General features: G+C 38.1%; 1 protein-coding gene across 1 annotated transcript; it reads left to right on the top strand.

Annotated features, from left to right (window-relative positions):
• Nucleotides 1-524: 524 nt before the first annotated feature.
• LOC110006762 (transcription factor ABORTED MICROSPORES-like) lies at nt 525-10,123 on the top strand. Its single transcript, XM_088847796.1, has 6 exons — nt 525-620; nt 1,438-1,490; nt 9,171-9,329; nt 9,420-9,501; nt 9,664-9,753; nt 9,996-10,123. Exons 1-6 carry the CDS (start codon nt 525-527, stop codon nt 10,077-10,079), a joined length of 564 nt encoding a protein of 187 aa, XP_088703922.1. The 3' UTR covers nt 10,080-10,123.
• Nucleotides 10,124-16,474: the final 6,351 nt, after the last annotated feature.

Genomic DNA, 16,474 nt, shown 5'->3' with positions numbered 1-16,474 from the left:
AAATCAAATGACAAAATATCCCTAAAAGTTTTAAGAAGTAGTTGGGTCATTACATTTTATCAAAACTTCTTTTTAATATTTTTTTTAGGTGTGCCCCATTAAGGTGATGGAATGTTTCAATTTCATAGTCATATAATTTGTAAAATACTATGAGGTGTCGATCTAGATCAAATGCTACAGTAGCTCATTTGATCTAAAATTGAACAAATGGATGGGGGGAAGTACATATCTTCTATGCGGTAGGAGAAGTATAGAAGCCTTTCAATTAAAATAAAGCTTTACTCATGGGTATATCCTAGTAGAGTGATTGTTGAAGTTCTTTAAATTTTGTTATGTATTCTTCATACATTTTAACTTAAAATCACCCCAACACTTTGGTGACTCCACTGGGGAGCAGTTCACATCTCTTCTCTTCAATCAGCTCTTGAAAGAGGTGGGGGTAAATTAATTTGTCCACTTCCTTCATAGTGGGAACAATTCGTGTTCCTGTACCAATCAATACTGCATGTTTGACTAAGAGTTACATGGCCACTTGCCTGCAAACTACTGCTAGTCAACAACAGAATTCCCATCGAAGACCTATTCAGCAACGGAGGGATGCCTATGAGGATTTTACTATGGTAAGTACAGTTGTGACAACCCTTTTTAGGGATAATGGGTGTCAGACAACCAAGATTATCATATTTGGTAATAATAGGTTGTCTGTTGTTCCTCCTTGATTTTGTAGTAGGAAAAAAAAGGAAAGGTTATCAAACCAGCCAGAGTAGGGGGTAATTGTCAAACTTGCTCATCTGCCATCTTTACAAAACCAGCTTTAATTTTATCTCCCAGTTCTTTCGAATCCAGAAAGGGTTTTAACATGCGCTTCACCTGCCTTGTGCGAGATAAGGGAACTGCCTCAAGGAAATCCTCCATGTGAGGTACACGGGTACACCTTTGCAGCCTCCTTAGGTACAATGTCCATCATACCAACTGTTGAAGAAACTTCGACCTACCCCATAGCGGGATGGCTATATGTTCCAAGCTCTATGCGTACAAAGGAGGTATTGAATGTATATCAAACCCTCAGCAACTGACTAGCATGGTAGATAATACTAAGTACATACAAAGGAGAGCACCAAAGCCAAGATCTCCAAAAAATATTCCAATAATGACTACCTAGAGTAGGATGACTACATGATCCAAGCTCATTGAATATATATGAAACCCTCAATAAGCGATTAGTTGCACCGATAACTATATACCTACTAAGAAGAACTAGATCGACATTTGGCCCCAACAACACCTCATACCAAACCTTATGCTAGGATCCAAGGGGTAGGACTTCAATTTCCTCCCACAAACTTCCGATTGGATGGGATCTAGAAGATTGTCACTCAACTAATCCTAATAAAGTATCTTCTATGTGTTTTGTGCTATTTCATGTTCTGGGGACAGGTCGGCATTATCATAGCCCTTTTTAGTGACATGGCACAAATTAAGGAGGATCTGTAAAAAAGAGTCATAGGTAGGCGGATCTCTTCAAAGTTATTTAAGTTTCAATGACTCCTTGAAGTTGCATATATGGAAGTTGTGGCCGCTTGCCAAGAACAATTCTATTATCTCGATAAGTGTAAATACATTTGTCATTGATATATGAGAATTTTTCGAGTGTAACATGGTATGTGGTAGGCTGACCCTAGGGAGATGCAAAGCTCATAGAGCACAACGAAAGGACAATAATCTTTCTTCCCCTCCGATGGAGGAGGAAGCTTCTCGTTCCTATAAGGAAGAAGAAGAAGTTGTCTTCTGATCGGATGATGACCAGAGAGACCCACATCCTATCAACCTATTGTTTGAAAAGGATGATGAGACATAAGGCTTGAAACCCCACATCCTATCCTAATGTTGGGAAGCAAAGGGAAAAAGCCACCCCATTAGTCTCCCTAATGCTTCTCCTTGGCCTGAGTCAGTCGGTGCTCGATGGCTACATCATTAGTAGTCGACACAAGGGATTTTGTGTTATAAGTGCCGACATATGAGGTTCAAAGGTATTAGCACAGAAGGAAGCCCATTCTCAAGGATAAGCTACCTTCAGGTGATAGGTGGAAGGGAAGTAAGCACCAATCCACCCCCATTTATAGTAAATCAAAAAACAAATCTAGAGCCTGTTGATCTGATAAACTCCCTTCCTGGCAGCACAAACTATCTGCCTTTGGCTATGATACGGCTCTCATTCGTACTATGAATGACAAAGAGGAACAATAACAAGATCAGATAGGTCGCCAATTCAACCCTCCTAAAAATTCTCAATGCCTCCAAAGTCGGTTCTTGAAACTTGAGCCTCGCCAACCATAAGGTTGCGGTAAGTATTTCTTCTTTCGATTGGTTAGAAGAAGTTGGCTAACTCTTGGCTAAAAGTCACAAAACCGTCGCAGTATGCATTGCTCAGGGCCTCATACTCCCTGAGTAATGCCTTTAAGTCCTTGGACCAACGAGTAGGACACAAACTACCTCTCCTCCCTGATACATATTCCTAGGGAAGGAATACCTCATATATCTCCCCATAGGGAAGAAGCTAATATTATTCATATCTAAGAGGGTTATACTTCTCTCTCTTTATTTTGTCCAACAAAAATTGGTCATGCTAGACCAATATTCCATAAATGCTTTTACCACTAACATGCAGCTGTCATAAAATACATCTAGGACTGATAAACACCTAGTATCCCAATACCTTCTAGGAGGTCCTCATATCTCTCGCAGAGCTCCTCTGTCGACAAGGATTACCCCACTAAATAAGAGGGCTCTCCCTCAAAGGACATGGACTTTTCTCACTCCACTCTACTTGCCCGGAAAACAGAACCCAAATATTGTAATCGAAGAGGTTCTGTGTTGTGTGACATGCTTAAGTAATGGAGCAGTGCAGTCCTTCTATACATTAATTCCTTTAGACGCTGGGCCGGAAGGCTCCTTCACACTTAGAAACCCCACCCCCTCTACTAAATATGTAGTACGCCATTGGGTGGGAAGCACTATACCTTCTGCCAAAATTCGATGGAAAGAAGGTCGGCCAAAAGATGATGCCTTTGCACTGCTAGAGGAATGAATAATATTCTCAGATGCCACGACTATAATAGACCGTAAGCGAAGAAGAAACCAGGAGAGAGGAAGAGTTACACTCTCAAAAAGAAAGAAATATGACCGACACAAATTTTTTTGCATAAGATAATATGCGACGATAAGCAAGTATGCCCACCTATTTATAAGCATGCAAATTGTGACATGCATCGTTACCACAAAAAGACAAAACAGTCGCGACGAGTACCAACAGTCTTATTATTCTTGAAAGAATATGAAGACAAGGTAATCGTTGGGTCGAGAAGTCATCTAGAACAACTTTCCCCGTTTTTAAAAAATAATTAAAGAAAGTGGGATGGAAATTCCTTAGAAAATCCATTCAGAATTAATTTCCCGTAGAGATTTATCATTTTGAGGAAATCTATGAGGAAATTTGCCGGGAGACACATCTCTCTCCCGATGGCTATGTCTTATCATAGGCCATAAGAAAAAAATGTGATACAAGAAAAATTCTTTAGGGCGTACCCCTGGATAAAGAGAAAAGGAGACGTACTATATTTTATATCTGCCATTGCAACCAAAAATAGTTGTACAATGGTCTTGTTAAGAAAATGAAAATTATAATAACCTTAGAAATAAAGGAAAAATACCTAATTTAAGTGACCACGGCTATAAAAAATGGGACCTCTGTCCCTTGCTTTTGACACGTGCCAAAGCACGCATGCAGCTATAGACTACCTTTGTTTCATGATCCATAGACTCGTCACCATACTTTAAGTTGCCCAAGGCCCGAAAATTGTGACAAATGTTGTCACAAGTGACGATCAGACATGAGGCATTCGTTCATCAATTTCAGGTGATGACTCAATTGTTTCAATTGCCGATTGTGCTTGTTTACTGTAGCCTTCAACTTCATCACTGCGTCCCGCTCTTCATTTGACCTATTGCATGAGCCAATCTACATGGCCCTCTAAATTCGCAATAATCTACATGAGCCAATCTACAACATCTCTGGTGGGAGACGATGGTTTGGAAATTGGTTCCTCCATAGAAGCCTCATCTCCAAATTCATATTTTCCACCAGGTACAGGTTCCTTTGAGATATTTTTCACATGATCCTCAGAAGATTGAGGAGGGATGAGGGTTGAAGGCCCCACTTCATTCTTCTCGTGCCTAAGACAATGATCCTCAGAAGATTGAGGAGGGACGAGGGTTGAAGGCCCCACTTCATTCTTCTCGTGCCTAAGACAATGAAATTGTTCGAAGTCAGAAGAATTGGCTATGGAAAAGAGAAAGAGAAAAAAAAAATGAAGTTGATAACAAAGGGGCAATTTTACAAAATGCTCTACAATTAAAGGTGTGATGCAACTATTTGGCTCGAACAACTATTTGTAGTTGAAATAAGAAGTATCCACGATCACTATTGTACACAACCCATTAGAGAAGACAGTTAGATAAAAATAGATTCTATCATACGAAACGTATGGGGCCATCCATACATGTAACCCCAAAAAAAATTACATGTTGAAGGAAAAAAAAGAAAAAAAAAAAAAAAAGAAACAACGAGTCTCCCATCTAATCCAGGATATTCACAAAATTCTTTTTCATAGTCATATAGGCTTGATCTGCATCCAACACGTTTAAAAGGTGACTCTCTACCTCTGCTTTCAACATAAAAAATCCCCATGATGATAAAAACTCAAACTTCTCATTCTAGATTACATGGGGACAATCAAACTCTCATATTTCATTCCATTCCACAACTATTCCAAAGTAACCCTTTGATAACCCCATGTTAGACTATTTCTTGGGATTCACTCAACTCGGGAAATCCTACTGCAGAAAAATGTTTGCATTGCTCTCTGACGAACTTTCAATGCACAACTCTTGTTTACATAGATCAGAAACATGCATTGTAAACTGAGGTAATTTAATGGTCACAAGTTGTTACAGACATCCAACGAGATAAGGCCTTTACGATTCTATTTGCAGAAGATGTACAATCTGCCCTTTTCATCCATTGTACTAAAAAATTATCACGATCACAGATAAGATTATCTATTGGGGTGATTAAAACATTCATTTCATAATGAAATGTACTCGATATGATATCTCAATTAAAGCATTGCATGAGAAAGTGAAATGCCACCTCGAGACTGCTCACATCTTACTACTTGGCAAAATTGAAGGAATATTGACCATTTTTTATATATGAAGGAAATTAAATTTCATGAAAATGCAATGCTTAAGCTCCCAGAAAATCGTATGAAGCATTGGTTTAGCCTCATGGTTCCTAAAATTATTCTACATACATCCCACCATTCAAAACTTCTGAATATCACATACAACTCTTCAATCCACGTTCGTCATTCAGGGGGTAGCTGTTTAGGTATAATTTTAACCGACCCTAACTTTGTCCGATAACCTATTTGAGAAAAACTTATTTCACAATAAATTTTTATTTCTTCACCTAAGTTACACATGATCTATACTATATCTGGACTAAAATGTTTGACTCGCATAAATTTAAGTTAATCCTTTGGTAAATTCATAAAGTAACAGGGATAACATCTGCTTTATGAACCCCCTAGTTATTCTAAATTGTGTATAAAATTTGCCTATTACGAGACTCCATGGTGAATTTGCACTTATTATGAGACTGTTTGTGCAAGAATTTGCACCGATTTTTTAGCTAGATCAACTCCAATCTCTTGTAGAATGATTGAAATTTAAAAAATTAATAAAGAGAGTGGGGTCGCTCTAATTGTAGGTTTAGGGGCATCACAGATCTTTGCATATTTGGTTCTCCACTAATCCTTTTCGTAGTGCCAACTATAAATTCCATTTATAAGACTTTAAAAAGCTTCTAATTCTAACTTAATCTAAGAAATAAATAAATAACTCGAAAAATAAAAATAGACATAATAAAAATAAATAAATAAATAAATAAACAAATAAAAGAGAGAAATATCATATATCTGAGAAACCCAGAGTTGGGGCTCATATCCGAATCGCATAATGATTTACACATCTTTATGCCTTCTCTAAGTTTTTCGAAGTATGGCTTTAATATTTTGGTTCAGATCTAGGAGAACTTGTTCTTAAGATTTTTATTTTAGTAGAATTTTGGAGAGAATTTGGACTTAGAAGCTTTTACTATTTTCTAGGTATTTTAGATGAATTTCCTAGTTTTTTTAGATTTTTTAATAATTTTTTAGGATTTTTCTAATTTTCTATAGGGTTCTCCTAATTATCTGGAATTTTTTTGAGAATTTCCTAGTTATCTAAGAATTTTTCTGACGATTTTTTAGTGATTTTTCTGGGAATTTAGAGGGTGCGTTTATTGGTTTAGACTAGAGTTAGGCTTGAAATTATTGAAACTAATTTTTTAGCCCCAATTGGATTAGGAATATGATAATTTCGATTTGTTTTGGAATATTTTGGACTAAAAAGTCACCACTAATATTTTTTAAAAGTCTGAATTTCTTTATTAAATTCGTATGCCCGAATTCCTGGTTCTGTTTTTTAAAATTGCCCTTTACTTTCAAAATTTGTAAAATGTTTTCTAAAATAAAGTAGTTTGTCAGTCTATACATGATGTAACTGCATTTCCGCCTTTTTCTTAAATTAGGCTAGATCTTATTTTAAGAAGAATAGATCAAGATCTTTCCAATGGTCCAAGTCTCACCTGAATCCGATTTATGATTTCAAAGTTATGGCCCGAAAAATTTTTGTTCGGTTGAAATCCTATTTAGGTCAAACACATATTTCTAGGTGCACAGGGGTCAGGTGTACAAAGTAAAAGAAAACCCAAAACACTGAGAGGTCTAGTGTCTAAACCTATTCAGATTTCAAAACTCCGATGTCCACCCAAAAATTGACCCATTTGCTCGGGGGTCCGATGTCCACCAACTTAAACCTATTCAAATTGTTTTTTGAGAGATAAACATGTTGGAAACTTCTAGAAAACACGTAGAAATGTGTGGAAGAGTCTATAATAGGCCCAATACATACTAAACTAATAGGTTTGAGCCTTTTAAGAATTAGAGAGAGAAAACCCTAAAGAGAGAAACCATAAGCTAGCCAAAAACCTTAGAAACTCCAACCTAAAACCTAGATCAAGGAAATCCTGACCCTATGTGCAAGGAATCCTACCAACTTCAATTCTATATAGTAAAATCCTAATTTTCATTTCTAAACCTAAACCTAGGCGTTCTTTATGAAGAAAAGCAAAGGAATATAGTGTAAACAACCCGTGGTTTGATATGGGCACCAACTATGGGTCTTCGGGTTGTCAGGCTAACTTACCCGACTAGGTAAGATCTTTTATTTCTTTTATTTAATTTTAATTTAGTTTAGTTTTAGTTTAATTTTAAGTTTGTTTTTCAATTTTATAGTTTTCTGAAAAATGTTGATTGATCTCAAGCTGGATCTACTAATAGTTCTCAAGGAACCCTGATCTCTCCACATCTGGATTCTTTTTTAACTATAATTTGAAGGACCCCACTAGTTTCTATTGATCTTAATTTTAACTAGTTTGCATCATACATCAGAGATGGTTTTTATCGGAAATCTTCTCGGATTTTGCTGAAAACTGGAGTAGTAAGGAAGAAATAAGACTTTTATATTCGATTTTACTTACATGTGCTAGAAAACAATATTGTAAATAAGAAAAAGAACCTTAAATACATATAACCTTTCTTTTTATCACTAAATAAAAATGGCTTAATTCAAGGCAGAGTACAAACTTGAATTCAAAATTCTAATACGAATTATGTTCCTGAAAATTGTAATAAATTAATCAATTATAACTCAAAATAATCCAAAAACAACTAGGAAGACTCGACTTTGTCTAAAATTACTCTCTTAGGACTTGATACACCCCACACCCATTTACCAAACAAACGATACACAACGATCCTATTAGCCTTGTTGAATTATCTAAGTCGGGAAGCACGTAAGGCCACACTTTTTTTAAATCGGGGGTTTACCATGTCTAGATCTAGAATTTTTTATAACCCTTTAGAACTCTTGGGGCATGCCACATTAGGGGCACCTCCCTTTGTATATCCAAATCACTAGAAACGCTCACTAGAAACTCCAAATCAAGCTAAGTCCAAGTGTAATATGTGAGTTCGAAGTTAGAAGATCAGACTTCCCACCGCACTTTGCTTTTTTGGTTATTGGAAGTTGTTCGAAGGTAGAAGTTTTGAACTGACTTTTTGTGCGTGAATGGAAAGTATGCATATCTTACACATATTTTCGGATATTTTCTTTCCTTTTTTGTTTATTAGAGAGGTCGTGTAATGCATCAACTACTTTATAGATTATGGGACTTCTCCAACAAGATCAAGACAGAAATGTTTTTCTCTACATGGTATGAGAGCCTTGTCCGGATTAATCCGATTTGTTCTGTCATGCTATGTTTTCTTTTTCTTTTTCTTTTGGGTGAAGGCATTTTATAGTGGAAAATCAGCAGATCTGGTGGTTTTCTTTTGAGTACCTTTATGGTTCACTTCTCTGATACATGCTAAGGATCTCTCATCCCTTACAGTCGCTTGGTTTTCTCATATTGCGTTTGTTCCTTCAGACCTCAAAGTGAGGTTTGAAAATGTCACAAATATATATTTTCAAAAATTGGGGATGAAATGAGAATGCAGAAAACCTACAAATTCTAAAGCCTTGGCGTAAAATGACAAGAAATGTGAAAAGGTTTAAGTTTATATTATTCTCCTACTGGTGTACATTGTTCAAATACTCCCATGGTTAGAAGATTTACTTGGGAGCATTTTTAGATCTGAAATTTTGGAACCACCTAATAATCATTAGATTATTGTTTTCTATCACTTAGATCTCACCTTCCCAAAGAGAGTTTGTGGGTACTTCCAAGAGAGTTTGAGAACTCTTTTAGCTACTAAGTGTTGGGACTACTGTGTGTATTGGAAACCCAGCAACGACCAGAGGCGAGCTCATGCCATTGTTGTTTCTAAGAGAGAAAGGTTCTTCTCTGTTTTTGTTGTAATTGGGGAAAACTTATTTTTTATAAATAAATTATGATTGATCTGAAAATTTATGTATAGGAGTATTGAATGAGTGGGGTGTTGCTGCAGGGGAGTTACTGAAAATGGAGATAGTGAGAATGGTTTGGCGGGGTCTTTTGCATCTAAATTTAATTGCAGGGATACAATTTTACCCCATCCACCGACCCAGTCCTGCCACCTTCTCTTGGCGTCGCCTACCTCCATCCCTTTGGACTCTGCTGCTGCTGGGTAACCTAACCAACCAATGTCATTGATCGATTGATTCGGGTTTTTTAAGTTTCCGGCCACCTTAATTCTTATTCTGTCAAAAAAAATCAGGGTTTATGCACAGGTGCTTTTGTCCGGGCAGGCCAGATGGATTAATACTAATACTCAACCCACCCACTTAACGGATTGCAGTGTACTGATACAACTCTTCTTCATTCTTTCTTAGTTTTTGGAAGAGATGGCATTCAGTTTCTTTGTTTGTTTAGGATGGTAGTGTACTAATAATACTCTTATTCGTTCTTTCTTAGATTTTGGAAGAGATGCATTCAATTTCTTTGTTTGTTTAATCGTGCAGGAAGTGGGGGCTAATACAAATAATAATAATACAAGGGCATTCATTCCGGTTCCTGGAGGAGGCCTTGTGGAGCTGTTTGCTTTTGATAATGTGAAGCACCTGTTCTTTCTGTCTTACTCTTTGTTTTGTACTCCATCTGCAATGGAATTCAGAAGGTGACACCCTCTCCATTTCATCCTTGTTTATTTTATTAGTTTTTTAAAATGCACGAAATAATTATATTATATTATATAAAACAGATATTCTGACAAGTTTAAGCAATAGAGGAAAAGAAAAAGACATTGAAAAAGGAGTTCTCAAGAGTGTTTGATTTGATAATATGATAACAACAGGTATCAGAGGATCGTGAGGTGATTGAGTTTGTTATGGAGGAGCGGTGGCCTGCAAATTGGCCCCCTGAACACCCTCTCCATTAGGAATCTTGGCAGCAGCAGAGGCAGGAAGCAATGATGATATCTTCTTCTTCATCTTCCTCCATAAAGGAAATACCTTTCCATTTCTTATCAGAAAACTTAGCCGGAAACCACCAAAGTTTCGAGCCCGAATCCCCCACAGACCTACAAGAAGATTACGAAAGAAGATACTACTACCACCACCACCAAATGCTCGGCAGCAGGCAAAAGGACTTGCATCACCACCCCCCATGGACCGGTGTCCCTTCTCCTTCGGATTGGGGGTCGTATGGCTTACAGCAGCAGAGGAACAACAACGTTCTCTTGGATGGTTCTACTGATTCCATGCTCTCCAATGGCCTGATGAAGCCTCCAATCTCTTTCCCCAATCTTAAATCAACATCATCCTCATCACAGGTGGAGCAGGAGGGTGAGCAGAGGGGTGACTCCATCTCTAACTGCAATGAGGATGACGACGAACAAAAGAGAAGGTCTGGAAGGAAACATTAGTCTAAGAACCTGGTGGCTGGGAGGAAGGGAAGGAAGAGGCTCAGTGAAAGGCTCTATACCCTCCTCTCCCTCGTGCCCAAGATCACCAAGGCAGGCCAACATGACAACCCAACCCCTACTCTTGGTTTTTTTTTTTTTCAAACTGTAAACTTTCATTTTTATAATCTGTTTCAGTCTTTTTTTCCATCTTCCTTTATTCATCTTTCAACGATGCTCTCATTTTTTTTTTGAAGTAAACATATGTAATTTCGTGGGTATGAGATTGTTTATAGATGGACAGGGCATCCATCTTGGGTGATGTCATAGAGTATGTAAAGGTGCTGCAGATGCTAGTGAAGGCACTGCAGGAGGAGCTGGATGATACAACTGAGGAAGAGCAGCAGCAGCAGCAACAACAAGGGAATGGAGGCGATGGTGGTGCTCCTCCGGCTACGACCCCTTCCTCTGATAGCAACAACCATGGTGGCTTTAGCATCATGGAGGGGCGGGTTGAGGAATCCTCATCCACTACTCATCACCTGCTGCATATCCCCAACATCAACAATGACTTGTCCGATGACAAGGCTCAGCAGCAGCAAATAGAGGTATGTCCGTTCTCAGAGCAGATATCTCAGCTTGCTCGTTCTCTTCTTCATCTCTCTGCATTACTTAATCTCCAAAAACGACCTAATAGTGAAATAAGGAATGGTGATTTGTTTTCTGTTTGTTTTCAGGTTCTGGTTGAGGTGAACCAAGTAGGTGCCCATGAGTTCAACCTGAAGATATTTTGCGAGGAAAGCGGTGGTGGTTTTGCAAGGATAATGCAGGCCATGGATGCCTTGGGCCTCGAAGTAATACATGTTAATATCACTACTTACATGAGCCTCGATCTTAATGTCTTCAAAGTCAAGGTATGTCTCAACAATCCTTTCTCCGGGACAGAGCCGCCTCCCTCTCGGTTCTGAGGATGCAAATTGGTGCGCTTGTCTTGTTGCCAGATGAGGGATAACGAAGCCATACAGGCAGAGCATGTGAGGGATTCACTTCTGGAGCTCACCCGCAATCCCAATGGCTGGCCTTCCCTTATACCTAAATTGCAGCATGTCCACTTGCGGGAGCTTCCGCCACCAATCGGCGCCGCCAACTTCTCCAGCACCCATATTTGATACGGTTGTTTCATATACAATGTTTTGAATATTTTTAGTCTAAGTTTTTTCTTCTTTCCTGAAATTAACCATATCAAGCAGTTTTAAATCGCTCACTTTGTCTGAATTATGAACTTAATTTGTTTAAACTGCATCATGCTACTAGGGGGTTTGAATTGTTTAATGATAGCTTATTGCTAATGGTATTCGATATACAAACCTTGAAACCATTTCATTTCATGCAGATTTTTATCATTGTTTTAAAGAAATCTTATCAGATTAAATTCTCGCCCCTGCTTTTTCTCGTTATGATGCTTAAAAGGCATTGTGGTGAGGATGTGATGCCTTTAGTTCTATTCCTAGTGTGGGCATGAGCAGAGGACCTCTTCCCTCGTGTGACTATTTATACATTAAAAACATAAATATATAGGACACAATCCTCTCACACAAAATGCCACAGAGTTGAGACAAAGGTGTTATTAGCAAAGTTCATGGGTATTTTGTCATAACTAGAGTGGCATATAGATAACAAATTTATCCGTCGAACAACATCTAAGCCCTTCTTGTCTTAACATAAACATTCTTGTTTCTTACTTCTTGCTTTCTCTATTCTTTCAATACAGTTCTTATTTTTTCTCTCTTCATGGCGATTTCTTATTTTCAAATTGGAAGTTGTTGCAGATTGAATCTAACGTAATTTTGGACCATCAATTTTAAAGATTTTCAAGTTTTCATAGATCTGCTCGATCGATACTATTTTGAAAGCTTTAAATTTTATATTTTCATCTTTAACGTAATTTTGGACCATCAATTTTCAAGATTTTCAAGTTTTCATAAATCTGCACGATCTATATTATTTTTAAAGCTTTAAATTTTATAATCAAAGATAAAAATATATTTTAAGACTATCACAAAGATTTCTTGTATTGAAACCACATTTCTCGACACTATTTGAATGTGCAGTTTACTTTGATTGTATAGATCCTTCGCTCTACCCTTTATGTAATGATTGTATTTTTCCTAAATTTAGTAGTAGATTTATTTTAATACAATATGGAAACAAAAAAATAGAAAAAAACTGGCCCCTTGCCTGTTCCGATTTTTGGCAGTTTTTGTGATCGTCAAAAAAATATCTATAAATTATAAAAAATAAGGAATTTGATTTGTAATACATTTTTTACTATTTTTTACATTATGTTAAATATTTAAAATTGCTTTGCTCATTAATACTCACTTTTAATATCCATTTTTTCATTAATTTTCAACTTCATTTGAATGTGTTTTGTTTTAATCGTTCTTTATATGCTTTTCCTATTTTAGTAGATTTGTTTTTACATATTATTCATTTTATTCAACAATTTTTTTGCTGCATGGATCTTGCTCAATTAGAATGGTTGAATCGACCGATTTACCGATTAGACTGATTAAACCACTTCCGGCTCCTTTCTCAGTTAACCGTTCTGGTTTGATTTTACAAATACTGGGTAAAAGGCATGTCCGTCGAAATGATGCCTTCTCCTCTAGATTGAAGAATGAAGTAATCAACATTCATTTTCTAGATTGAAGTAATGAGCATCAAGTCAAGCCCTAAAGACAAGGGCAAGGCCTGGGCTGTCAACTTGGCGAGGCCATCATTCGAGGAGGGTCACTACATTGAGATTAAAACCATGCTTTTGACCCCTCTCTTCCAAGGGGGGCCGAATCATGAAAACACTTACACCAGGTGTACGCATCCCGATCAAAAAACCCAACCATTAAGCACCATGTTGAAAAAAATAAGCAAAAGAATTGATGCAGATGGATGGACGTAATGTTTTTCCTTTAAATTTTTGAGAGACTTAATTTGTTAGAGATAATTGTTAGAAATAGGATTAATATGTTTTTCTTTATTTGGTTAGTTTGATAAAGTATAATTTTTAGCAAGTTTTTTTTAAAGATAATGAGAAAGAGAGTCTTTTTCGTTTAGGTCAACTTTTAGGAAGGCTTCTAATTAGATGGGGTTTATTATTTAGTTTGGGATGTAGATAAACGCTTTTAAAGGCAATATATTGTTTGGTTAGTTATTATTTAGTTGGCAAATATTTTAGGAGACTTTGGAAGTGAATAAAATGAAAATGACCCATTATAAAAGTTGGTTATGTTTTGATGAAAGGAAAAAAGAAACATCAACAATTTAGACAGAGAGAGAGCCTTTGTGATTTTTTTTTCTTTTCTTTTTGTCTGTTTCTTGTTACGAGTATGCGGTAGGAGGTCTCAACTGTCCATTATCGTGTCTTCTTGCGATATCTTCTATATTGTTTTGTTTCTCTCTAAAACGTAACTAGATCGCTGGTTATTGGATGCCGGTGACTTTTCCTATATGTGAGGTAGTATCTGAGCATAGGTTCTTGTAGATCGTGGTGTTCATCACTAAGGCATCATGGTTGATGAACGTGGTTAACAACCGGGTTCCGGGAATAAGCCCATCTATCAAGAACGAGACATTCAAGATATTTAGTTAGAAAATTTGAGATGGCAAGTTGAGGAGCTGACCCAACGTTTAACGCAAAACCAGTCCCAGCACACTATGATTAACGGTAGTAAGTCGAAAGCTGTATTCAAGAACCCGATCTATGCATGTCTGAAGCCTCATGTTTGGGAAAATAGATCATAGGATTTAGTTGATCTACATGATTTGAAAGAGAACGAGGTTGATTTTGGCCTAGTTCGTATAAAAAATCAGCAAGTTGTAGATGTGCCATCAGTTTTTGTTACATATTTAATGAAGAATAACATTTCGTACGAATTATGATCTACGATGATAATCAAGATTTCATGGTTGAATTGATATTTGATGAGGAAAAAGATGAAGCACTCAAAGGAGAATAGATAGGTGAAGTTATCGGTTCAGTCTTAGAATCTAACACTAATATTAAAGATACACTCGTGATGTGTTCCAATCTAGACAAATTCAGCAGGGCTAAATGGATGAACTGATTCAATTTCAATAAGTATATGTGGCGGAACATATTTTATTGACATACATTGATCCTTTCCTCGAGGGTTTCTTAGTTTCAATGCACGATCACTATGTTTTGATTAGTGTAGTAACCCGCAAACCCCAAGATCGTGTTTATAATATTCGAGTTAACTGACATAGACTTCATCTTAACTTATTTCAAAACTCGAGAATGAGCTTTCTCCAAATGGGGAAAATGATACAGATCAAGAGATTGATGGATAATATTAATTTTAAGGGACCTTTATTACTTCGTTATTTTTTTTATGAATATATTTTTGTTTTTATCTTGTTAGGAATAAATATTACAAATAGGATTACAATCGTTTTTGTTTTTTGGTTAGTTTGATAAAATCAATTTCTAGCAAGCTTTTTCTAAGATAATAAGAGATCGTTTTTAGGAAAGATAAGTCCTTTTTTTTATCCACATTTCTTTCTTTGTGTGTGAGTTTTCTTTGAGGAAGGTTTCTACTCATATGAGGTTTTATCATTTGGGTGGGGACGTGGATAGAAGCATCCAATGACAAGATTTGTTTTGTCTAGTGAACATATTGGTTATTTTGTAAGGAGATATTTTAGGAGGTTTTGGAAGGGAATAAAAGGGGAATGACCCATTGTAATAAATGATTATGTTTTGATGAATAGAAAAAAAATAGAAAACGTATTACTGGCGAGGACTCCTCCATTAGGGGAGGTATTCACCCTGAGCTTCCCCTGGGACTGGCGCGGTGTTGGGCGGCCCCGTCAAATTGTCGTGGACAAGTCTCTGCCACTGTTTCTTGACATGGGGAAGAAGACATAGAGCATCTTCGACAACCTCTTTGCTATTTTCCAGTGGAAGGAAGGCCACAAGGTTTCGGGGTATGAAGAGCGCCCGGTCCAAGACTTGAACAAGTTGATAAACAGCGGCCCTCACAGTAAACTTGCTGCCGACTCTTCTCGAGGGGGTGTTTCTGAGACATTTGCACCATCTCAAGCAATGGGGAAGCGGGCTGCCACGGCTATTCCTCGTGCACCAACTCATCTTGCAGGACGGGATTCGAAGCGCAAGGGGCCTAAGCTTCCATTGGTTCGAGAGCCGGTTGATGGTTCTGCGCCACCTACTTCCTTAGAGTCCTATGTGTCTCCAGTGGTCTTAGATTCACCTTCCGCTCTGGAGGATTCATCTTCTTTTTCACCTGAGCCTTCTTCTGGCTCCTCAAAGGTTCCAGCTGGTGCCAGGAAGTGAGGCCAGTAGCTGAGGGAGAGGGTCCAGTTCCAATGGAGATCAATGGGGCTGGCAATGCAAGCCTTGAGGGTGCTGCTCAAGGTGAGGAAATTGCTGTGGTCTAGGAAGCTGCTGCACTTACTGAAGTAGAGGATACAGTCATGGAAGGGGCAGCCCAAGCTCTGCTCAAAATAGGGGGGCCTGTGGTGATAGAGGAGGCCGGGGCTCCAGAGACTGAAGAAGGGCTACCCGAGCAGCACGAAGTCGCTGCCTCGAGCAACGTAGCTATATAAGAGGTCGAAGAGCCAGGACATCTTCAAGGGGCTGACCTCGAGGGTTCAGAGGCGGTACCCCTGGCTGTAGAAGAGGCGGGCCTTGTGGAAGAGCCTATAGCTGAAATGATTGTCCTGGCGGATAAGGGCGAAGAAGGAGAGGGGAGAGGCGTCGCACCTACTGAGGCAGAGGTGGGGGTTCAAGAAGAGAGGAAGCAAGAAAAAGACACCACCCCGGGAGAGGAGGCTACCGGTAGCTCTAGGAGGGGAGGTCGCCCTTGCCCGGGTTGAGGCTGCGGAGCCTACAG

Source organism: Amborella trichopoda, chromosome 9 (assembly GCF_054954075.1).
Source record: "Amborella trichopoda isolate Santa Cruz 75 chromosome 9, AtrichopodaSantaCruz75HAP2 v2.0, whole genome shotgun sequence".
NCBI classification, from domain to species: domain Eukaryota; kingdom Viridiplantae; phylum Streptophyta; class Magnoliopsida; order Amborellales; family Amborellaceae; genus Amborella; species Amborella trichopoda.
The sequence above is the reverse complement of the archived record's forward strand: the minus strand, read 5'-3'. Positions and strand labels throughout refer to the sequence as shown.

Excerpts from the sequence above, each read along its gene's own strand:
- LOC110006762 (XM_088847796.1), top strand. The coding sequence starts at position 525 with ATGGCCACTTGCCTGCAAACTACTGCTAGTCAACAACAGAATTCCCAT. Across the intron at positions 9,330-9,419 it reads TTGGACTCTGCTGCTGCTGG|GGTTTATGCACAGGTGCTTT; the intron begins GTAACCTAACCA and ends AAAAAAAATCAG. Across the intron at positions 9,754-9,995 it reads AGCTGTTTGCTTTTGATAAT|GTATCAGAGGATCGTGAGGT; the intron begins GTGAAGCACCTG and ends TGATAACAACAG.